We start from the raw sequence: 24,615 nt of genomic DNA, 5'->3' as shown, positions 1-24,615 counted from the left end.
TCCAATCCCTGCCCCTGCTTTCGCCTCAACTTTTGGCTTTCAAGTCAGACTGTTTCCTTCTCTTCCTCCATACCGCCTAGGCACTAGAAGGGGAACATTAAGAGCACAGGAGACATCTTCCTGCTCTCAGTTCTGAGGTCTGGCACTACAGTGGGTCTCTGCAATTGGAAGGAGCAATTGCAGGAAAAGTCTTCCCCATTACCCTCCAGCCCAGGGCTCGAGCATACTTTAGTCATGCGGTGGGGATGCTATATATGCAGTCTGGTTGGCCTGTAGGAGGTGTGTGGGAATGGAGCATGCTCAGTGCAGATAGAATCTTAAGAGAATAATGCTGAGAATAAACCTCTGAACATGTGCAAACTGATGACTTTTCAGAGACTAATAATGTTGTTAAATTTGGGCAGATTTTCATGGGGATGGCAAAAGGTACATCCTTGACACTAGGACGATCACACTTGCCAAATTTCAAGTCCCTGCTCCAAAGCATAGAAGTGCTACAGTTCTTAATGAAACAGTAGTAAAAATTCTTTAACATGGGGGAAACAACATATTTTCCCTAACCTCAGTCTAGGAAATAACTGAACCATTTTTAGTGGAGGGCAGGAGAGGCAGAATTAGCCTGAAACACATACCCAGCATGGAAAATTTCAGTCCAAATGTTTAAATTTTGACAGAATTATAAGCCACTGAAAACAAATTCTTGTAAAGGATTGTTACCTGTGTTTTCTATAATATGGCTGTCCCCTGATGTAACTGACCACCTGTATGTACGCTGGGTGTGTCTTCTCTCATCTACCAATCAAACAGGTGGGAGCCAATTCAGATTCAGTAATTTTCACCTATAGTCCCTCCATTTCATCCCTCTTCACATCAATTCTAAGTGTAATGTCAGGTCACTGGAGCAGCTATAGCTGGTGTTTCTTTGGAAAGGCACTATCTTTGTTCCAAGTCCTTAGGAGAGCCCCGCAGCAGCAAGATGACAGAAGACCCACAGATGAAGCTGTGGAGGAAGGGCAGAAAGAAAATGTTTTACTTTTACCTTCTCTTTTAAGCCGTTCATAACAGTAGCATTCTGTGCAAGTTGACCGTCTCCTTCATTCCTTCAGGTAGAAACTGCCTCTGCCAAGCCTGGTAGAAGCAGGGAAAGTAGTGGCTCTGAACCTGCATGTCTGTGCCATGCTTCAGCTCCCTCCTGCTGACACAGAGGATTTGCAGGATAGCAAACTAGAAGACCAGAGTGATTAGAAGTCTCAAGATTCAGTCATCTAGGAGACATCCAGTCCCTCCCCCTCCCCCGTCCCTCCTCCCCCCCCCGCTTAAACTGACCCACTCTTCCTCTAAGCAGAGGGGGAGAATCTTCACCAAGGAAACACGGACTGGATCGACTGAATGTCTACTTCTTTGCTCTCTCCTCCTGCTCCTTTCCCAAGAAACTTCCAAAGAAAGGCCGCTTCTACCCATCTAAGATCTTCCTGTCCCTCTCATCAAATGTCTCTAAGAATCTGTTCTTGGTCCCCTCTGCCCCTGGCAAAAAAATAGAAATAAAAATCTAGTGCTTTTCACTGTTTCCTTTCTCAGATAGGGACATCTTGGAGGGAGAGAATTGAATGTAATCTGATCTCATCTATGCTCAAGGCTCCAGAGAATCCTAAAATAGTGTCCTAAGAAAAATAAAGGTACTTAAAATCTAATTTCACCAAGACCTTGAAGATCTTCCATATCAAGCAGAAGATACCAGGTGATTCAGTAGAATCTCCCATTTGTCCTTCAGGCATGCATCAAACAAGTCATTGTCTGTATGAAATTTTAGTTTGTACTGACTTCGCTTTTTATGTAGGCAAATATCTAGATGAGCTGATATACCCCCTGGGCACCTTCCAGGGGTAGGCGTACCCCTGGTGAGAACCACTGATGTAGAATATGGGGACTTCTTGCAGAAGAACTGCCACTGGCCCTTCATCTGAGGCATCTGTTCGCAATATAAACCTATTTGAAAAGTTTGGATTAAAAAGAATTAGTTCCTGATGCGCACACTCCTTTAGAGTCTTTCAAGTCATTGTCACTGGCCTCAGATCACTGGACCCTTTTTGAACATCCATTCTTTACCATATCTATGAAGGGAACTGCAATGGTGGCAAATCATGGCACTAAACGTCAATAATACTGTGCCAGTCCCAAGAAATGTTGTATTTGTTGTTTGTGAGGATGGGACAGACCATTAAGGCTTGGAGCTTGTTGACTAGTTCTCATAGTTAAGACTACATTTTAGTCACAGGTATTTTTAGTAAAAATCATGGACAGGTCATGGGCCATAAACAAAAATTCACGGGCCTGTGACCTGTCCATGACTTTTACTAAAAATACCTGCCGTGACTAAAACTTGGGCAGGGGGCCCCGGGTGCTCTGGGGGCAGTGGTCCAGGGGCGCCTCGGGTGCTGGGGGAGGTGGCCCGGGACCCCCACTGGTGCTGGGAAGGGGGAGGGCTGGGCCACGGCACCCCCACTGGTGCTTGGGCAGGGGGTAGGGGCAGGTTGCGGCGTGCGGCCCGGGACCCTTGCTGGTGCTGGGGGAGGAGGTTTGGCGGGGCCAGCAGTGGGTTCCTGACTGGCTCTGAGGCCCTGCAGCTCCTAGGCGGCAAAGGCAGGGGCCAGGACAGGGGCGCCACTGCTCCCACCACAAGCGCTGGCTGCCGCAGCCCCCATTGGCCGGGAACCACAGTCAGTGGGAGCTGTGGGAGTGGGGCCTGCGGGTGTGGATAGCACGTGGTGCGGAGACCCCTCTGCCGCTCCACGTCCTAGGAGCTGCGGGGGAGTCATGCCAGTGGGGAGTGAGGGAGCCGCCCACCCCAAGATAAGTGCCCCCCACACTCCCCAACCCCCTGCCCCTAGTCCTGAGCCCCCTCCCACTCACCCAAACTGTTGCTGCTGGCCCAACCCGGGCAGCCCCTGAGCCAGCACCAGCCACTGTAGAAGTCATGGAGGTCACGGAAAGTCACGGAATCCGTAACTTCCGTGATCTCTGTGACAGACTTGCAGCCTTACTCATAGTCAGCCCTCTCCCAGATCAGATCAGATCCATTGTATATATTGGTGGCAGCCATATCAAGGAAAAACAAATTTCTCACACTTGCTGTGCTTGCCACAATGTGGCAATATGCACCCACTAAGAACATACAAATAGGCAAAAAAAGGGGAAGGGGGGGCTTTGGCAAAATGGCTGCTTAGTTAGACTAGAGCTGGCTGGCAAAAAGGCTTCTCTCTAGTTCTGGAAGGTTTTACCTGGGAAAAGATTGCCTGCCTGCCAGCCGGCCTTCTTAAGAGGAGGCATTGGGTGTGAAAAATCATAGCACTCGATTGGCTAACACCTGCTAACAGATAAGAGTATAACCACCTGAATTGTAATTTTTCCAGAACACCAGGTCTAATGCCTCTGCTCTTGTGAAAAGTTGGCCTTGAATCTTTTAATCACTACATATCTTTTCCTTTGAAAGGTGGCATCTTTCTCACTATTCTGGGGCATAGTTTAATACTGATTCAGGGAAAAGTGCTGTCTACTGAATTAGCAATACTGTTTGCTGTATTAGGTCTTCCATACACCTACTAGTCAGACCTTACCTGATTTAGTTTGAGAACAGAGAAGACTACCTAACAGTTGTATGCTTTTGATATGAGGCATGTTGACATATTTAAAGTTTTCGTTCAGAATTCTTTCAGGAGGAAACTTACTCCCATGCATTTCAAGATGCTTTCTGTTAGGCATTATAATGGACTTTAGTTAATATAAAAGCAGGTTTTCTTAATTGAAATGGTGATGAAAATCAAGGGATAGTAGTCTTAATCAAACAGGATTAATATTGCTATAGAAATTCTTGGGGCAGATTCTCCTTTCAGTGCATATAGCTCATTAATGCTAATCTTTTGATGTGCCCATAACTCAGAAGAGTATAAATTGTCCCTTTGTTTTCCATCATTTGTAAGAATAACCAGCAAGAGGCTGTAAATAAAGCATTCTGATGAACTGCCAGAATCTGCTTTGATTCGTCAAAGGCTAGAAATTTTCTTTTGAAAATTGATAATCGGTTCCTCAGAGTATTAGATTAATAACTGGAACAAAGACTGATTTTGAGCTTTGATTTATAAATTCAAAGGCTCACTTTTTTCAGAATGGGTACATATTACAGAAGACTAGGTTGTATAATATGGCAGGGTTAGAATTTTGGTGACCTTTACCTTATAGAAGGTCAGGATTTGATTTAAATGACTTGTAACTTTAAGTTATTTATGCAACATTATTTAAATCAGACTTAAGAGATTGCTAATAGAAATTTGTCTTTTGTAAAATTTAGACCTGATTCATGAGACCATCTCAATTCAAGAAAGCACTTAAGCATGCAAGTTGGGGACTTAATAGATGCTATAAATTACGGTTTTAATGTAATTTATTTCCAAAAGAAATAATCTGACTTTGAGTTGTCTATTTCTAGAAAACTTGTTTCTGTAAATATTTTCCCTAAAACTAGTAATTTTTCAGGTATGCATGGATCCCACTGTAGTTGTGCAAGCGCTACATAGTTGTAAGCTTGGAATCTTTTGACTAGCAGTGTCTGGTGGGATTGTGTGTATGCCCTGTGCCTCTTTGTGCACCCATACAAGGGAATAAAGGACAGAGTGGCCTGGCCCCTCCCTCAGCTCCCTCTTCTGCCCATGGTAGTGAGACAGAACCTGGCCTGTGACTCAACCCACTTTTGATTTCTGTAACTCTTCTCTGGTGAAGAAATGTCATCTCGGTTCTCCCTTTAATTAATTTCATTTAAGTTTTGTTGGTCTTTCTCCCCCCCCACCCCCATTCCCTCACCCCCGCCAAAAAAAAAAAAATGAAGTAGTGGAGGCAGATTGGGGACACCTTCCTGGACATCCCCCTGTACAGCAAGGTGAAATGCTTGGTGGCAACCACTAGCTATGGTGTATTCAAAACTCACTGGGTTCAAACCCTGTCTTTCCTTCAGTGTCCTAATGCTTGTGGCAGACTAACAGAGCAGATGCCTGTTCTATCTTGGGGAAGCAAGCACACATCCCCAATAAGTATGCTATCTGCTGCTCTTTTTGTCCCAGACCCAGAAATCCTGGGATGTCAAGTTCAAACTACACCTCTTGGAGCAATCCAGGAGGGTAGCTTTGGAGGATGTCTTCACTCCTGGATCCAGACAGGAACAGAGAAGTTTGTCTTAGGGAAGTGCTCTGATGACTAGGCACCACACCCCTGGTTCCAAAGGAAAAGGAAGGTGAAGAAGGCAACAAAACCATCTGTGCAGGCACTGGCATCCCCGATACTGACCATGTCTACCTTGGGTTGGCACCAAAGGCCTCAGTGCCAATTGTGTCAGTGCCTACTCTGTAGAAGAGAGACCCAACTCCATCCTCCAGAGCAGAAAGGCATGCCCGCAACGAGTGCAAACACAGCTTGGAGAGGCAATACGTCTGTCCTGCAGAGAGGATTCTGAACTGAGAAAGAAGCCCTCAACATTAACAAAGAATAGCACCAAGACACCAGCACCACCATCTAAAGTGAGAAAGACAGGCCCACTAATATCAATGCTGAAACCCGTGCCAGCACTAGAGCCAGAACACTTCCCAGTACCAAGATATGCCTTCAAGCCCCCCTCACTGCTCCTCTCAGCACAGATATTGGCACTATCCTACTGCCAAAACAAAAACCCCAAATTATGAAGGAGTCTTGAAATCTAATGCAGCTAGTTGGTCTAGTTACTTCACTACAAATTCACCTGAGAGCAGTGTAAATACTAGACTTTAAATTTTTCTTATGATTTTTTTTAATTAGCAATTTCACTCTATAGAACAATTCGTAGACATAATATCACTTTTGTAGGTTTAGAGAAAAAAAACCCTATGATTAACTTTTAGTTCTTCTGGCATGAATCTCATTACGTCAGTCCCAACCAAACTTTTTTTGCAGCAGACATTTAAAAAGTGTTACTATTTTTAATTACGTCTCCAGTTTAAAAAAAAAAATCCCTTTTCTCTATGTTGTTTAAACACCTCGTGTTCTAAAATTATGGTTGAGAAATGTCACTATTTAAAATACTTTTTCTTTTTAAAGGGGAAAAGTGTAGTTCCAAAACTGCTCTTTTTTTCTTTTCCAGACAGATCTTGACTATGTACACAGCGTTGTAGCAAGCCTGGAGAAAGAGTAAGTTGTGGGGATTATTTTTTTTTTTTTTCGTAACAAAACTGTGGTGTGAGGGAAATGTTTTGTTTACTTCCTTTTTTTTCTCAGGGTTGTTTTGGTTTCAGAAAAAATAAATGCATGAAGACAAACTAAGGGGAAATAATTAAGTAGGTTAAACTGTAAAACAGTAAATGGGATTAAGTGGATTTGGCGTGACATAAATGGATTGGGTTGGCATGACATAAATGGATTCTGTGACACCTGCATTCGTGCTATCCTTTGCAGTGGTATGCTCAAACTGAGCTATAGAAGGGAAAGCCCAGGTATTATAAAAATTGACATTATTACATTAACTAGACTATAGTGTAGAGTGGAGGAGTTCTTGTTCTGGAAGACTCACTTAGGAAAATAACTTTTATACTAGTTTTGTTTTATGTTGCTTGTTTAAAAAATTCTACTGCTGTATTATGCTGTCAACATAAATTAAGAATGTAATTTTACCAGACATAAATCCTGCATATCATAAAAGTTAGAAGATGAGCCCTCATTCTGATGTATTGTGAAGGTAACATTATGCATTTGTTCCAAATGATTACAAATATGTTTTATGTCAGACACAGTAACTGCACCAATAATAAATAAATAAATAGTCCCACTGCACTTATTTACTCGATGTTTCTGATAGATTTTCTACAGAAATCAGTTCTGGCTTGGTGGAAATAATATCCCCACCTGCGACTTACTATCCTGACTTGACAAATGTAAAAGAGACATTTGGAGACTCAAAAGAAAGAGTCAGGTAAGATTTTTCCCTCAGACCTTTCTTGTTTATGTAATGCCAGACTGAGTGTGAATTCTGGAAACATTTTTTGTATATCCTTTAAATTATGTGGAAACGAGGCCCTAATTCTGCAAAGAAAACTGAATGGGTGAATCCCTGCATCCACATGAAGCACTACCTGCATGGTTTTTTCTTAAGGATTGAAGCCTAAATGTTAAGCTTTGTGGGTTTCATTTAATGTTAAATTCTGGGAAGGTGCAGTGGGAGTTCAGAATATAACAGCATATAAGATTTTTGTTGTATAACATCATGTAGGTTGTCTGTTCTTGTTTTCTGTTTTCCTTCATGCTGTCAGGAATAAAACAGTGTATGAAACTCAACAGTATTGTTCAGTTACCATTTGAAATACCCAATATATTTTTAGAGAAAGCTCAAATAGCTGCAAGAGATCAGATTCAGTTGGGTCATTCCTCTTTTTGTGTTGCAGCATACCGGGGGGGAAGGGAGCATTGACCTGTTTTTTATTTTTTTTCCCCAGACAGAGGCTTTCCTGAGAAAATAATGCCAGATATAATTGTTCTAACATTCAAATAATGTGTAATAACTTGTCATCCTTTGTAATGCAATTCACTATGTATTGTGAAATTATTTTTTATTTTATAATTCCTTGACTTTTTTTTAACATTTAATTTCAGATGGCGAACAAAGCAAAACTTGGACTATTGTTTTCTTATGATGTATGCCCAGAAAAAGGGCATTTATTATATTCAGGTAAATCGCTGTTCTTTGATGTGTAAAGCTATTCAAATATACCGTGGTGATGGGCACATCACAAAAACCAAAATAGAATGATTATATATTTGTAGGGTGATTGCAATTATGGTTATTATAGTATTAGTGAATATGTATAAGTTGAATTACATACATTGTCTAAACTGGAAACCCAGTTGTCTATATGCTTAAGTGTGGCCAAAAACTGCTGATGTGGCAAAAAAAACATAAAGGAACACGGACTATTTAATTTTGTTTTTTTCATATGCCAAAGAAAGGGGTAGGAGTGGAGCCTCTATGGTGCAAAGAAACAATAGAACAGTTGTTGATGGAAGTAGAGCTCTAGATGCTGCATTATTTTTAATTGGTTTGGAAGAGGTGTAGATACAGTTTTTCTGTCCTTTGGCATATAAGCTAATGTGACTATGTATTGAGACTTAAAAGATGCTTTTAAGTGTGTTGCTAGATTCACTGCTTTTAACTAAAAGTTAAGATTGTGGTAAGAATTGTAACAGTTCTGAAAAATTAAAATAAACTTTAATGTAGCCCTGAGTAGATTTCACCTTATTCCTGCTTCCAGGTAGAAGCCCCACCTTCTCCTCCTCCTCAGATACATTTAGGGCTTGAGCTGCTATTAGAAGAAACAGCAGCATGTTTTCTTCAGGCAGCATTTGCTGCCAACACTGCCCCCTACTGACATATAAAACCACCTAATCACAGTATGGAACACATATCTGTACACAGGGAGAAAAGAAGAAAATTAGTTGGGAGGTCTCAAAATGAAGGTGAATTAAAGTGAGAATTTTTAAAAAACTGACCTATCTTGGTGGTTAACTAACCATGACTCTCCCATTTTCTGAAATGTGAGGCCACTGAGTCCAGCAACGCTTTAAGACTTGGCAGGACACCTAGAAGACTGAATGTACATAGATTTAAAAAAAAAAAGTATGTTATACTGTAATGAGCTGGGTGAAACCTTGTTATGGGTTGAGCTAAAACCTCATTCAAACTGGTGTGTGAACGCACCCTTTCTTTGATAGTTGTAAGATACAGTTAAGGCACCACACCTAAAACAAGGCTTATTAGATTTTGTCTAGAAACTATCACCATGTGGACAGAGGGTTCCACTGGGTATCGTGTGAGAGAACACACACAAACTGAGAACAGACAAGAACAGAAAGAGAGGCAGAGGTAAAAAGCAAGAAAGCCAAGCAGTAGCCTCTGAGCACAATGTGACTCTGGAAAAAGCTAGAGAGAGAGTTTTGGGTCTGGTGTTGGCTAAAGCTGCCTGGGGTTGTAAACTAAGAAACTTCCCCTTTTGTTCTTTGTTCCTCCTACGTTCAGACAAGCAGGATTTTGTACAATCCTTGTAAATAAACAAGATTGCATCAAGGAGATTACCAGACTCCATCAGTTTTACTTGCAACTGGAACATTGCCAGAGCCCTGAAATTTGACTAGCTGCTCGGATCAAAAAGGGGTAAAAATACCAATATTGCACTCTACATTTACTGTTTAAAAATGGCATTAGAGAATGATGATCTGATTGGCTTATAAGGAATCATGGCCATGAAGAAATTTTCAGTTAGATCCTACCACAAAAATGTAGAAATAAAGGTGTTAAAAGCTTACAAAAAAGTGTAAAGTTCCTTCAGTTTATTCAGATTCTGCACAATATACCTAGGCCCTTCAGTGTTGTCCTGTAGTATCTCTTATCAGGATGGTTGAAGGCACCTGAACTTTGGCCTTCTATCTCACAGTACACCAATGGATGCAGTTAGACAGTAATTTTAGAATTTAAGCTATTAGGAAGATTTGGTCCTGCCCTGGGGTTTGTACAGCACCTACCACAATGGGACTCTTATCCTGATTGGAGCCTTTGAATGTTACCCCAATACATATAGTAAATAAGAAGTAATGCACGTTATTTTCACACTGTGTTGAATCACTCAAACTGGTTCTTGCCAAATAATTATATTTGTGACAATAAATACATGAAGAAGAATAAAAAATCAGTGTTGAGATTCATCTTCCCCCCCCCCCCCGTATTTATCTGTTTATTTCTCTTCCCATGTAACTTTAGTGGTCCTCACAGTTGACATGCCATTTTATATATTCAGTGTTATTGTCATGTTGGTCCCAAATATTAGCGAGAGAAGGTGAGTGAGGTAATATATTTTATTGGACCAACTTCAGTGAGACTTGAAATAAGAGCTCTATGTAAGCTTAAAAGCTAGTCTCTCTCACCAGCAGAAGTTGGTCCAATAAAAGATAATACCTCACCCACCTTGTGTGTCTCATGCCATTTTGTAGACTATTGTGTTGTCATCTGCTATGATGTCAGTTTTGTTACAAATAATACATGTATTCATGTGAAGTAAAGCAAACAATACAACCAATTAATCTATATCTGGAAACTCACACTTAGTCATTGTGTGCCTACAAACAACACATGCGATAGGAGGAAACATATGTATGGATACTAGTATTCAGCGCATCCACTATGGGCAACAGTTGTAAGCAGAAGAGGGCAATTTTGGGGATAGAGTCCAAAACACTCACTATTATGGAACATTTGAAATTTTTTAAAAAAAATTGTTTGTTTAATCATGCCAGTATTTGCTTCAAAGCATAATTCTAAAATGGAGATCATTCTGCTTTGAATTATGTAAACATTTCTATGCTTATTTTCCATGATAATTGCTTTCTACATTTGCTGAAACAATTGCTATTGAGGGAATGGGACTATAGCTTCTGTTTTCAAGTTGTTATTTTTATTGGCCATTATAAAATGCACACATAGGAACCTACAGTTTCCCATCTAAGAAATGTGTGGGGGAAAATACCAAATAAAATATTATAGAAGTTAAAAGATGGTGCTTTCCCTTTTGGTCCAGTTCTATTATATGCCAGAAAGTAGCAACATCAAGCAAATTCACTACAGTAGTTGTGTACTAAAGTATTTAATATTGCCACAGCCTTCTGATCAAGGATGAGAGATCATTATTGATAGCTTATAATCTAACAGCAGTTAAGTATCAGAGGGGTAGCCGTGTTAGTCTGTATCCATTAAAAACAACGAGGAGTCTGGTGGCACCTTAAAGACTAATAGATTTATTTGGGCATAAATTTTGTGGGTAAAAAAAACACTTCTTCAGATGCATGGAGTGAAAATTACAAATGCAGGCATAAATATACTGACACATGAAGAGGAGGGAGTTACCTTACAAGTGGAGAACCAGTGCTGACAGGGCCAGTTCAATCAGGGTGGACCTGATAATTTTCACTCCATGCATCTGAAGAAGTGGGTTTTTTACCCACGAAAGCTTATGCCCAAATAAATCTATTAGTCTTTAAGGTGCCACCAGACTCCTCGTTATTTTTTTTTTTTAACCACAGATAAGTACATGCGGAACGGAATCTTTATCTGGATATTATATGTTTGTAAAGAGAAAAGTTTTTTAAAACTATTTCCTATCCAGTTCACTCTTGTGTGTTCCCAGATAGCTGATGTATATATCCCTGGATTTTTGCTATAAAGAGTCTCCAAATTAATTATCCTCAAATAGGTGGATGGTGATCATGCTTCTACAGTAATAAATCTTGTGTATGATGCCTGGATACCAGGGTGGTGTTTGCACTAGAAATCTATGGCTAAATATATTTTAGGACTACTTTTTCCTTGCTGTACTTTTTCTTTTTGCTTTGCTCTTCCTGTCTTGTGTTAATACGAGTGTTTGATTTCCCTAGCTTGAAGATGACATTGTTGTCAAGCAGAATTATTTCAGCACGATAAAAAATTTTGCACTTCAACTTTCTTCTGAAGATTGGATGATTCTAGAATTTTCTCAGCTGGGTTTCATTGGTAAGAAAAATGTCCACTTTAGTAGTTTGAAAAGAAAAAGTTCAACCACAGAATCTCTGATTAATAGTGCTGTGACCTCAAAACTACCTTCTTTATACTGGTAATGGAACAGGAAATAAAAATGGATTGACTTTTGTGGCTATATGCTGTAACTATACACTACAATAATTGCGGTTACCTATGGATGTTTGAGTCAGAATTAAGCAATGGAAAATGAGAACACTTTTATAACTAAAAATTAAGTTACTTTAAAAAATATGGAAAATCAAAATTTAAATATGTCTTATTTCTAATTATCTGTCGGCAAAATAAAAATGACATTAAAAGAACATTGTGTATGTGAAGCAAGGGACAAAATCAAGAAAACTCACCCAGCCCAAAGTAACTTCTATGTCTTTTGGCCATTAGAGATCTCACAAGTTTCCAAGGGTCAGCAGCCATAAAAATTAGTCTCTCTTGAAGAAAGGTTCTATTCTACCCTCCTGCTTCCACTTGGAGCAACCATGTGCCTTCCAGAGCCTGTCCCCTTTCTAGGGATGGAATCACAAATACCACCTGTCATTTACAGTGGTTAGGATAATGACAACAATGTTGAGACAGAAAATGCAGAGTCCAGAATCTTAGCAGGTTGACCACCGCTATGTCATGAAAGTAATTTTTAGTGTTCTGTGTTTCCTACACAATAATGGATTTTACTGAGAGGCACAACATTTACATAAATGCAACTGAAAGAGCTTTCAAAGGAATTTAACATTTTGAAAGTTGATACAACTAGAAACACAGTCTGGTTTGATCTAATTAACCATAATGAACTAGAACCATAGTGACAAAATTTGAAACTGATTCAAAGAAGCTATGACACCTTTCCATTAGTTAGTCAATGTTACTGATCCCAAATACAAAGATCATAAGTTGAGCCCAGAACAGGAAGAAGAGTCTGAAACGTGGCTAGTGGAATGTAACCCTGAGGTTTTTTCATTCTTTTCCAACATTTCAATTAAAGACCCAGATCTCTACCCACATATTTGTTTGCAAAGGAAGTTGTGTCTCAGTTCATTGTATTAAGGTGGTGGGAAACAGTGAATGTAAAATTAGACTCTTGATTTCAGAATTTTGTCAATATTTAAAGAATCTGCATTCCTCTGAAGTCAGCTTAGTATCAAATGTGTTTTTAATATGTTCCTCTCATGCACAGGAAGTGGGGGAGATATGACCCTTAACAGGCAGGGCCGTCTCTACCCATACGCAAAGTAGGCAGCTGCGGAGGGCACCAGGAAATTTGGGGCACCACATTTCCTGGTGCCCTGCGCAACTGCGTGCTGCTCCAGTCCCTGCTCCGCCTCTTCCCCATGGCCCCCGCCCCTGCTCTGCCCCCACCCCGCCTCTTCCTGCCCCTGCTCCACCCCAGCCCCACCCCCACTCCCTGGAGGACTGCTGCAGGGGTCGGGCCTGCACTCACCATGTGGTAAGTGGAGCAATCTGGCCCCAGCCTGCTCCACTCCCCTGGCTCCCTGCCTTGTCTTGCCGCTGGTGAGTGCTGGGGGGCGGTTCCCCTCCTTCCCCCCAAGCCTGGGAGCCAGGGGAACAGAGCGGGCTGGGGCCAGAGGGCGGTTTCCCACACACACATGGAGGCCTGGGACCCCACACAGCCCCCCCCCCCCCCCAGAGGGGGGGCTGCATAAGGAACCAAAATGGCTAAGGACTGCCTTGTTAATAGGGCTATATAGCAAGTAGAATGGGTGTCCACTGGGTTGAAAACATCAGCCAGCAACTTTCCCCCAAACTAAAACGGGAGGAGATGGTGATCCGTACATTTGACAATGAGGTGGTAAGCCCAAACAACAAAAGCAGTGTGGAGACAGGAACCGCCTCAAATGAGGAGAACATTTTTCAGTTCTTAAGCTAGGCAAGAACAAATGTCTCTCTTTATCTTGAGTCACACAGTTAAGGTTACTTCCAGCTGAAATACCTCCTATTCGTTTCATGGCGCCAAAAGGGACAGGGGTGAGAAGAGGAAAAGGACCAGCCTCGAGTGGAGAGCTAAGAGTTCATTTACTTGAGTTCTTCTATCCTCCAAGCAGCTCTGTTACTCCTGCTAAGGTGTTTTCTGTACACCTTGTAACTCTCTGTGACTGCCCAAACTTTAGCTCAAGAGACTGGCCTGGAACCTAGAATGCCATGGTTCTCAATTTCTGGATTGAGCAGATAAACCTTAATTGTGAATTTAACTTGGGTTTTGGAATTTGCTTCACAATCTAACCATCCTCTTAATGTAGATTTTCGTATGAAATTCTGTGGTTTTACAAGTAATGTAAAATTAATTATAGATTTTCTTAATTAGCATAGTACATGCTGGAATGTCTTCTGGCATGCAGGAGCTTGCAGTCTGCAGTTTTGTAAGACTGAAAAGGCAAAATATTTAAAATCTACCACGTGTTGAATCTTTAGTTTACACTTGCAATTTGGGACATGCAACATATAACCCTATGAGTAGAGCCCTACGTGGATAAAAAGTGTATATCTGTATCAGATCTCAAACATGGTCCACGGATATAAAGCGGATATCCACAGATTTACAGGGACTCTAGATATAAAATGTGGCTCTGCATCCATCCACTATCCACAAACATGGTCCATGGCTATAAAACGGATATCTGCAGATTTGCAGGGCTCTACCTATGAGTAAGGCTATATTTTAGTCATGGGTATTTTTAGTAAAAGTCATGGACAGGTCACAGGCAGTAAACAAAAAGTCATGGCCCGGGACCTGTCCATGACTTTTACTATATACCCCTAACTAAAACTTGGTTGGGGGGTTGCAGGTGCTCTGTGGGGGGCGGTCCAGGGGCACCGTGGGTGCTGGGGGAGGTGGCCTGGGACCCTGCTGGCGCTGGGGGTGGGGGCGGGCAGTGGCCTGGGACCACTGCTGGTGCTGGAGGCGGGTCTGGGTGGCGGCGCACAGCCCAGGACCCCTGCTGGTGCTGAGGGGGAGGGTTAGCGGGGCTGGCAGGGACTCCCTACCCAGCGCCGCGGGTCCTTGCACCTCCTAAGCAGCAGAGGGGCCAGGGAGCTCCGCGCAGCTCCCTCCACAAGCACTGGCTGCGCAGCTCCCATTGCCCGGGAACTACAGCCAATGGGAGCTGCGGGGGCTGCCAGCACGGGCAAAGCGCGGAACCCCCCTGACTCCTCCACGTAGGAACTGCAAGGCCATTCCGGTGGGAGCCGGGGAGCCCCCCACCCCAAGGTAAGAGTCACCCCACGCCCCCCAACCAGAGGTGCTGGAACTAGGATGTGGGGGGGTGCTGCAGGACCCCCAGGTTTGAAGTGGTTTCCATTATATACAGGGTTTACAGTTTGATTCAATGGCTCTCAGCACCCCCACTATAGAAATTGTTCCAGCGCCTCTGCCCCCAACCTCATGCCCCTAGCCCTGAGCCCCCTCCCACACACCCAAACTGCTGCTGCTGGTCCAGGGGCTTCCTGGCTCGGGCAGCGTGAATTCGTGACAGAGTTTCAGCCTTACCTATGAGTTACTTTTTAAAGTATATTTACAGATCATCTGTAAAAGGGACACATTTCTCTCCTGACCCCTACTGTTGGGGAATAATAAATAAGCATTATTTATTACAAGTTGCTTATTTCCTAGAGTTTCTGGTTAAATCATGAGTAAAACTGATTGGAACTCAAAGATTAGAAGTTGAGTTATGTTTGTTGGCTTTTCTTTTTATGGATTCTGAAAATAATTACTTTAAAAACTAAATTAATTAATTGTCTCCAGCTGCTCTCCCATGTATTATATTTACTGCTTACTCCATTCTGTAACCATTTCATTCAGATGTTATTGCCAGTAGGCTTTCAGGATTTACCCATGACTTCACCACATCTTAACAGTGTTTTTTATTGAGAGAGTTAAATCAGGAGTCTAATGCTCCCAATTTAACTACTTATTCTATTTTTGAGTGAATTTAGTATACATTAAAGTGTGTGATTAATAGCATTGTCTAGAGACATGTAGAGATAGTGTAATCATCCATAGTGCAAAATTCTTCACAGTTATCATTATTCTTGATTTGCCTTATCTCTGCTATTCCATTTCTGGTTCTTTATGTGGACACATACGACAAGTTGTACAATTTTGATAACAAAAGATGTAGGGGCAGCCAAATAAATCATTATTTATGACTTGGGATGAGATTTATATCCAGATCTCCAAAGGCAAAAGTCTAGCATATTGACCTGTTATATCACTTTGTCCCTATCGATTTAACTTAGAAAAATAATAATTGAAATGTTAATAGAGATGTGGCTTTAGCCATACTCTGTTGAAAGCCTTAGCTAGCTTACAAGTTCATTTATAAAAATGGTATTTTGTTTTTGTTAAAATTTGTCTTGGATGTAAATCTTATTTATACATACATCTAATCTGTTTTTTTTTTTTAAAGTGCGATAGAAAACAAATTGTTTATACACAGAGGTGACAAATTCATCCTTGTTGATAAGGGGTTTTGACTGACAGCCAAAAAATTGTAGAATTCTACCGTCCATACACCATAACAGAAGTTGCATTCTTTGTATGCTGTGCTGAATATGTAGTCTTTAAGTGTTGTCACTTAAACTAAATAAATTATAAAGGGTGGAATTCTGTGCTTCACCTCTAAGAGGCACAGCACAGAGTCATCAGTTTTGAGGTAGGGGATGCCCTCCCAATTCTGGGCTACTGGGTAGTCCATGGTATATCATAGGCAGCTCTAGGGACCTGTCTAAATTATGGCGGCCTGTCTCCAGCTGCCTGTGACCTGCAGCGGGTGCTCAGAATCTCTGCCATGCAAAGTGCTGCAGCCCTGTCCTGGACATCCCCTATGCCAGGGCTTGCAAGGGAGTCCTCTGAAGGCAGCCTTACAACTGCATTCCATAGTTCTATGCTGGGGGAATCCTCCCATGGCTGGATGTAGAGGTTTTTAGAACCCCTAATATGAAGGGGCCGTGGAGCAGGGGCGAGAAGCTCACTCAAGTCTTTAAATTTTTTCCAATTAAAATATTGAGAACAAAAAGTGAGCTTTGGATGAGTTTGGACTCTAATAACACCAGCTGCCAGACAGATTTGGTCAATGGATCCATTTTAATATTAGCCAAATAACTTCAATAATTTGCAGAATATAAGCATAAAAATAGTTTAAAAGTTTTTCACTTTTAAGTGAAATAGTTTAAAAGTTTCTGGAGATATAAAATTAGTTTTGGAAACATTCTGATCTGTGGCTGTAATTAACTCTGTTTAACTCGACGCTTTTACTAAAGATTTTAAATGAATGATTTAAATATCTGTAATTCAGAGAAGAATGAAAACAAAGTTTTTCCTCTTGAATTGTATCTTTTACATTAATACTGACCCAACAAAATACTATGCAGTCAGAATAGTGTAATTTACAACAGAGTTAAAATATACTGAGACTCTAATGGACTAATGAACTAGTAGAAGGTCATAATAGGTAATAGTAAATTTTCCACTGTATACCTTTTTTGAATCCCAATCTCTCATTTGCCCTCTTCTCTATATAAACACAAAATTAATATTTTTAATATGGAGAAATAATCTTCAATGTTGTATTGCTAATTGTTTACAGAAATCTGGTCCTATTTTAAGTTTGACTTTAGAATATAAAAGTTCTCTGTTCTTGCAATTGTTGAAAAAATCCGTATTTATATTGATTTATGTTTTATTATGCAAGTTGAGTATTTTAATGATGTTGGGAGTTGTAATATTGTAAAGAGCTGTTTTGTGAAGTTTTCCTATTTATACAGTTTTGCTCTACTTGTTGAAATGTGTGGTATTAGCTGGGATTTCCAATTGTGAGATGGTAATACAACTTGCCTTAGCACAAACAATATGGTCTCTAGGCTTGTGATCTCAAAAGAGTGGTTTCAGAATAACTATTATTAATTTAGAATAATATCTTTACAGGTAAAATGTTCCAATCTCCAGATATCACTCTTATTGTAGAGTTCATATTTATGTTTTATAAGGAGAAACCTATTGATTGGCTCTTAGATCATATACTCTGGGTGAAAGTCTGCAACCCTGAAAAAGATGCAGTAAGTTCAATTTTTATTATGTAGATTTTAATGTCGCTTCTTGATAAAAAAAAAGCTTTATTTTCTGTGAATCTAAGTAGTAGTATGTGATGTGCTGATTCTTTTCCTGGTTCCTTCATATCCCAATACAAATCTCAGTCTATGGTTAGATCTGAATCTGAGAGAGAGTTTTGGAGACCTCAGAGATCAAAAAAATGGCTTTCTTAGATTTCTTAATGTTTCAGATTTGGGAGGCTTAGAAATGCATTTTTGGGGGAAAACAGAGGTCAGCATTTTTTGTGCCTAGAAGTCCTAAGATAACTAGCAGTTGCACTAGTTATATTTAACATTCTGCAGCAAAATTATTTGAGTCCACTTTAATTTTTGAAAATAATTATAAAGGTTCATCCCAGTAGCTTAATGGTAGTGCTCAATACTTCAGAGAAGGAGTCCTTCATTGAATATACAGTCTCTGAGTAAATTCCTGGTCCTTTTGAAGTCAATGAAAGTTTTTCCATTGACTTCAGTAGGCCAGGATTTCACCCAGGGTTTCTTCATCTTCAGACTACCACATCCCTGTGGAGGTAGTTCTTGTAGCCCTATAGGGAGTGTCTTATGTAGCCACACAGAAAGCTCTCTGTCCAGTGAAGAAGCAGTATTGACTAGTTCCATTAAAAATCTCTTCCAAGTCTCATTAACCAAAAGAATGATGACTACAATATGGGGTACAAAAGCTTTATCTCTGGGGGTGCTATTCTGCTTGTGTGTTTGCCTGCAGAGTGTTTCCAAGTTAACTTTACACACTGCTTTTTTTGGCTGAGGTTTTTGTGTATGAAAACTCTAGGGGTAAAATTCACACATCAGTGAAGGGACCAAGTGTAGCTGAACCACTTCAGTTCTGCTGCATGGGCAGGGCAGCAGTTGAGAGATTATATAAAAGGGTCTATGTGCATGGCACAGTTGGCACGTAGACCAGTATAGATGGAGAATATGGGGCATGTGAGCAGATTGCTCTGAACAGAATACTTGTAGTCAGAGTATAGTCCAGATTTATACCATACTTGAGAATTGGATTTACTGGTACTAGAAACAAGAATTAAACAACATAAATCTCAACCTGAGTTTTCTGCCCAAGTTTGATGTTTCTAAGGTTTCCTGCAGATGCCATTAATTCGACCTTCCTTATATTCCTGTAGTGTTAACAAGCCCCACTTGCAACAATGAGTGAGCAGAATTTACTCAGCAGCTTTATGCCAGGTCCAATACCAGCTAGATAGGGTGGATCAACAGGAGAGCCCCATTAGTATTGTCACAGGGTGGAAAGGGGAGAGAGGAGAGCATTTTGTCTGAGACTATACAGACATACTGGTCACATATCATCATATGGAGGCTGTACAGAAATTACCTGTTTGACTGGAGAAGTAGTTGTGGTAGGGTTACAGGCTGCCCTGCACCCACCTACTGATTGGTAGATAATTTCTCATATAGTTCCTCTGTACAGAGCCCATTTACTCAGGCTTTTTGCAGGAGGAGGAGAGGAGTAAATTTTAACCAGAATGAATAGCCCAATGGTGCTCTTAGGCAATGAAAGAAGATAGCATCAGGAATGAAGTATATAGTTCCGGTTTCTTGTAATTTGTTTTGGTTCAGGAATCATAGATTATCATACAATTTCAATAAAAACTCACTGATCTTTCTTTATTATCTTTGCTAATGTGAGGTTTTCTTGATTTTATTTTAAGAAACATTGTGACAGACAGAAATCTAATCTACGAATACGCTTCAGGCCTTCCCTTTTCCAACATGTTGGACTGCACTCCTCCCTAGCAGGAAAGATCCAGAAACTCACGGTTAGTAGCGAAAACTTCCCTGCCCTTCCAGATCAGACAGGATTGATAAGTGATTTTTCATCAGATGAGAAAATTAACTTTTTGCTATAGTTTAGCATTTTTAAGTATAATATATTATACTCTAGTTGGAATTAAGCCTGATTAAAGCTTGCTACCATTGAATAGGAGAATGTTCAGCTCAACTCCTATATTTTTATACAACTTCTGTATATAGTCTCTCATTTTAAATCTCTAACCTTTTATCTGTAATACTGTGACCTTTTAAGTAATCAATACAGGGTTTGAGATGTACAATGGAGAAAATGGATAATACATTAGTTGTCCTTTGTTTTCCATTTGCTTTTAAGTACTAGCAAAATTAGCCACTAAGGAAAAGAGACTGCCTGACCAGCTTGATAGCATGTTTGTCTTTCTTTCAATTAGGATAAAGACTTCCTGAAACCATTATTACATAAAATTCATGTGAATCCACCCGCGGAAGTTTCTACATCTTTAAAAGTCTACCAAGGACATACACTGGAAAAAACCTATATGGGAGAGGATTTTTTCTGGGCTGTTACACCCATTGCGGGGGATTATATCCTATTTAAATTTGACAAACCAGTCAACGTAGAAAGGTTAGTAATCACTTGTCTTTTGGTCTCACAGCTAAAGATGCTTGCTGAGCAAGTATGCTTGAGGATAGAATTGAGGAAATAATAAATTAAACATAATGAAAAAGTAATTTCGTACAAGGTATCAAATGAAATGGATACTTTGCGGTTCAGTTTAAAATGTGCTTCAATCAACTTTGTTCGTTGTAGTTGACTCTGTATTTTATTTAGAGTATTTTGCTACAAAATCTATTTTTGTAACCTTCTCCAGAAGTATAACACCACAGCCAGTACCCTGCCAGCAGTTAAAAAAGACTGCCAAATTGAGTCTGTTCCAGTCGGTTGAAGGTGACTTTTTTTCAAGCCCTTTATCTTACTCAAACTTGATGTGTGTGGGTTTTTTATCTGCATCTGTGCTTGAATTTATGATTTGCTACAGTCACACAGAGGAGTGAAAGTGACCTCTTCTATTTATTAACCTTTAGGCCAGCTAAGGCAAGGAAATACTACTTTTGCTTTTATTTTTTAACAGAGTAATTTTAATTTTGTTAAGTTGCCACTGTCCTCTCTTTTAGTTATGTTGGAGTCTCTTTTGTTTGCTTATTTTCTTTTCCCCTTGTACACTAGCCCACGACTTCAGAAAGAAATTTTTTGTTTAGGATATCTTTATATTCCCCTTTCATGCACATTGTGCCTTTCTGCTGCCCCACTTCTGCAGACCCAAAGCCTTGCAGTGGTAACTACTACTATTGGAGTAATCTCACTAGATATTTTCCTTGTGGAGGATATCTCAGGCTGTCAAGCTGCTCTTTCTGCCTTCTTGAAGTGAACCCAGTTGGTCAACTTCTTCCATGGATTTGCAGCAAGCTGAAGACTGAGTCATAACCTTAACTGATCTTGAAGATCTCAGATTCACTGAGTTTAGTATTTTCCCCACATTGTAATTTTTGCTTCAATGATTCTGACCAGTGAAATGCAGATCACTTGAGAGGTGAAAGAATTAAAAATTACTGTACTCTTCAGTTGCTTATAAAAGTCTTTTCTTCCAGTGTAGTTGTTAGGCCTGCATGGAATGTACCTTAAAGGGGGTACATACACCCCACCGTATCATATAAAAGTCAATACCTTTTATCTGTGGCAATAATATGAAATAGACACCTTTCAGCTGGAGAGTGTACATTCAGTGGTAGGTTTCACTGCTCTACAGCCAAAATGCTTCTGAAATAAATGTAGTCAAACTTTACTAATTCTGGGTCACTGAGAACGAAAATGATGCTTGAAATTGTTGATTGGCTCTAATTTTCAAGATATGCTATTGGGACAGTATACACGACCCTTGACTTAAGAATGGCGGAGGATAAGTGAGTTATAAAGGGAAGCGATCTCAATTTAAACCAGAAATGACTAAAATACATCTTTGACTGGATCTATGAATAAATCTATGACTGGGTTTGGACAGTACTTGCTTTTTAGGCAAAACAATGAATGATGCAATCTGAAGCTGGTATTGCGTCATACATGCTATGAATTGCATTATGTTATTCCTAGAAGTCATGGATGATGCAATCATAACGAAGCTTACATCACTCTGCTGAACAAATTGCCCTATATCAGCTCTAGAAATCATACAGTGTCGTGCTCTCTTATTTGTCTCGGTGTTTGATTTTGCAAAGGGACACATTTCTGTTTAGCCAAAGTGAGCAGAGATGCCTCGTACTTGTGTGAACAGTGCAGATAACTTCTGCTATGTTTGTGGTGAAGTGACTTTTGCATCACAAAAGCGCATTATAACCACTATGGTTAAGAAAACCTATCACCTTTATTTTGGCTGCAAAATTGGAGATCAGGACAAGAGGTGGGCCCCACACACATGCTGCAACACTTGTGCAACAAATCTTCACCAGTGGTTGAACAGGAAAAGGAAATCTATGCCTTTTGCAGTGCCAATGATTTGTAGAGAGCCAACAGATCATACCAGCAATTGTTACTTCTGCATGGTGCCTCCAGTTGGGAAAGGTGTGTCAAAGAAGAAAAAGTGGACTGTGCATTATCCAAACATTCCATCGGCTATACGCCCAGTACCCCACGGAGAAAGACTGCTGGTTCCTGATGCACCAGAATCATTCTCACTTGAGTCAGACGAGGAAGAGGATGAAACTTCTGGTCCTGAACCATCAGTGTCACAGGACCCTCATTTTCTCCCATCCTCCTCCTCTGAACCACACCTCATAACACAAGGTGAACTGACTGACCTTGTGAGGGATTTGGAACTACCCAAAAGTAAGGCAGAGCTGTTGGGCTCCAGACTACAGCAGTGCAGTCTCCTGGCAGGTGATGTTAGGGTTTCCATGTTCCGTGACCGTCAAAAGGATCTTGTCCCATTCTTCTTCATGGAAGGTGATCTTGTAGCCTGCAACAACATCGATGGTGTGATGGCAGCTCTCAACATCGTTCACGATCCAGATGAGTGGAGACTGTTCATTGATTCATCGAAGACGAGTCTTAAAGCTGTTTTACTGCATAATGGCAATGTTTTGCCATCAATTCCAGTTGGTCATGCAGTCCATATGAAGGAAACCTATGACAACATGAAACAACTTTTGAGGTGCATAAACTATGACCAACATCAGTGGCAGCTTTGTGGCGATTTGAAGGTTGTTGCTCTCTTGCTTGGTCTGCAGACTGGATACACAAAGTACTGCTGTTTTCTCTGCAAATGGGATAGTCGTGCAAGAGATTCCCACTACATCAAGGAAGATTGGCCACTCCGACAGTCATTGGAGCCTGGGAGGAAAAGTATTCCACATCCACCACTTGTTGAATCAAGGAAGATTTTGTTACCACCCTTACACATCAAGCTGGATCTGATGAAGAACTTCGTCAAGGCCATTGACAAAACACAAGCAGCTTTCAAGTACCTCCGTGGAAAATTTCCAAGGTTAAGTGAAGCTAAGATAAAGGAAGGTGTCTTTGTTGGTCCTCAGATTCGTGAACTTCTTTGAGATGATGCATTTGACCATGCACTGCGTGGCAAGGAAAAGAAGGCATGGAAAGCCTTCCAGTTAGTGGCAATAAATTTTCTCAGAAACAACAAGGCAGACAACTACAGGTTGTTGGTGGAAAACCTCCTCAAGGCATACAAAAGCCTTGGTTGCAACATGTCACTAAAGATACAGATAGATCTCTCATCTAGATTTTTTTCCACCGAACTGCGGAGCAGTGAGCGACGAGCATGGCGAGCGATTTCACCAGGACATTGCAACAATGGAGAAACGTTATCAGGGCAAATGGAGCCCATCAATGCTTGCAGACTATTGCTGGACAGTGACAAGAGATGCTCCATTTAATGAATACAAGAGACAAGGCAAGAAGCGCCGAGTAGACACTGAACAGGACTAAACTATGTACATAATAGTTTTTTGCCTTTTGTTTCATAATAAATTTTATTTATATAACCCTTCTGCTGATTTTTAAAGTGTTACATAAACAGGACAGGTGAAATATTATCATGTAAAGCAACCATAAACACATGAAAAGACCTAGGTTTACAGTTTACGATTAAAACTCTACTATCTACACGATATACATAGACATAAAATGTAAAAACTTAAATATCTTAGAAACAGTAGCCAGTTGTTTTAATTGTCATATTTGAATTCAGCACATCAAAATACATAATAAATGGCATTTTATCTCTGAAGCAGACAACTTCTCAAAAATTGTAGACCAGTGTTTTTGATCAACTTCAAAGTTTCTGTTTCAAAGTTATATTGAAATGAACAATATTGTTTGTGTTTTTACTTATCCATTTTTGAAAAAAAAAGTGCACACTTTTATAGATATGAATTTCAGGGTAAGGGGGTGGAACTAGTTAATTTTTATTTTGGTTAGATACTTGTTTAATTAGGATGTGTCAGAAGCAACCTGGCAGTTTTGACAAATGCTCTAAACTTGCTAGGAAATGTCATAAGTAAACTTTGTGCCTCAAAAATGGACATGACTTACACAATATATTTGCTGAAGAGTGTCATCTCAGTTTATCGTGTTGAGGGCAGTGGTGAGCTGGAGCCGGTTCTCACCAGTTCGCACGAACCGGTTGTTAAATTTTGAAGCGGTTTTAGAACCACTTGTTAACTGGCTTCCCTGCGAGGGAAGCTTTGATGGGCTCCGGCTGGGAAGAGTGTAATTCCTCCTCCCGGCCCCGGGGGGTGCTGCGCTGAGGGAGCCATGTGGGCTGCCTCCTGGCCCTTTTGCTGCTGCTGCTCCTCGGACTTCTGGCCCTGGGGCTCCTGCTGCTGCCTGGTGGGTCCCTGGCTGCTCTGCTGGGCTTGGCCTGCGTCCTGCTGCTCCCAGCTGCTCTCCCCGTCTGAGTATTTGCTCCAATCCCTCAGATAGAGACAAGCACCTACAAGATCTCTATCAAGCATTCTTAAAACTACAATACCCACCTGCTGACGTGAAAAAACAGATTGACAGAGCCAGACGAGTACCCAGAAGTCAC

General features: G+C 40.7%; 1 protein-coding gene across 7 annotated transcripts in view; it reads left to right on the top strand.

Moving 5' to 3' along the window:
- Positions 1-24,615, top strand: part of MGAT4A (alpha-1,3-mannosyl-glycoprotein 4-beta-N-acetylglucosaminyltransferase A) — a 150,629-nt gene that overhangs the window by 85,779 nt on the left and 40,235 nt on the right. For 6 of the 7 annotated variants that reach the window (XR_006172318.2, XM_024104418.3, XM_005283221.5 and 3 more), the window contains 7 exons: positions 6,161-6,207; positions 6,872-6,985; positions 7,663-7,738; positions 11,488-11,602; positions 17,562-17,692; positions 19,414-19,521; positions 19,945-20,138. Coding sequence is in view for 6 of the 7 variants with exons in the window: in XM_024104418.3 (XP_023960186.1) it covers positions 6,161-6,207; positions 6,872-6,985; positions 7,663-7,738; positions 11,488-11,602; positions 17,562-17,692; positions 19,414-19,521; positions 19,945-20,138 (785 nt within the window). In the remaining variant the exon portion in view is untranslated. The remainder of the gene's footprint in view (positions 1-6,160; positions 6,208-6,871; positions 6,986-7,662; positions 7,739-11,487; positions 11,603-17,561; positions 17,693-19,413; positions 19,522-19,944; positions 20,139-24,615) is intronic. The other variant, XM_042840804.2, reaches the window with a different exon arrangement.

Source organism: Chrysemys picta, chromosome 1, assembly GCF_011386835.1.
Source record: "Chrysemys picta bellii isolate R12L10 chromosome 1, ASM1138683v2, whole genome shotgun sequence".
Taxonomy (NCBI): Eukaryota; Metazoa; Chordata; order Testudines; family Emydidae; genus Chrysemys; species Chrysemys picta.
The sequence above is the reverse complement of the archived record's forward strand: the minus strand, read 5'-3'. Positions and strand labels throughout refer to the sequence as shown.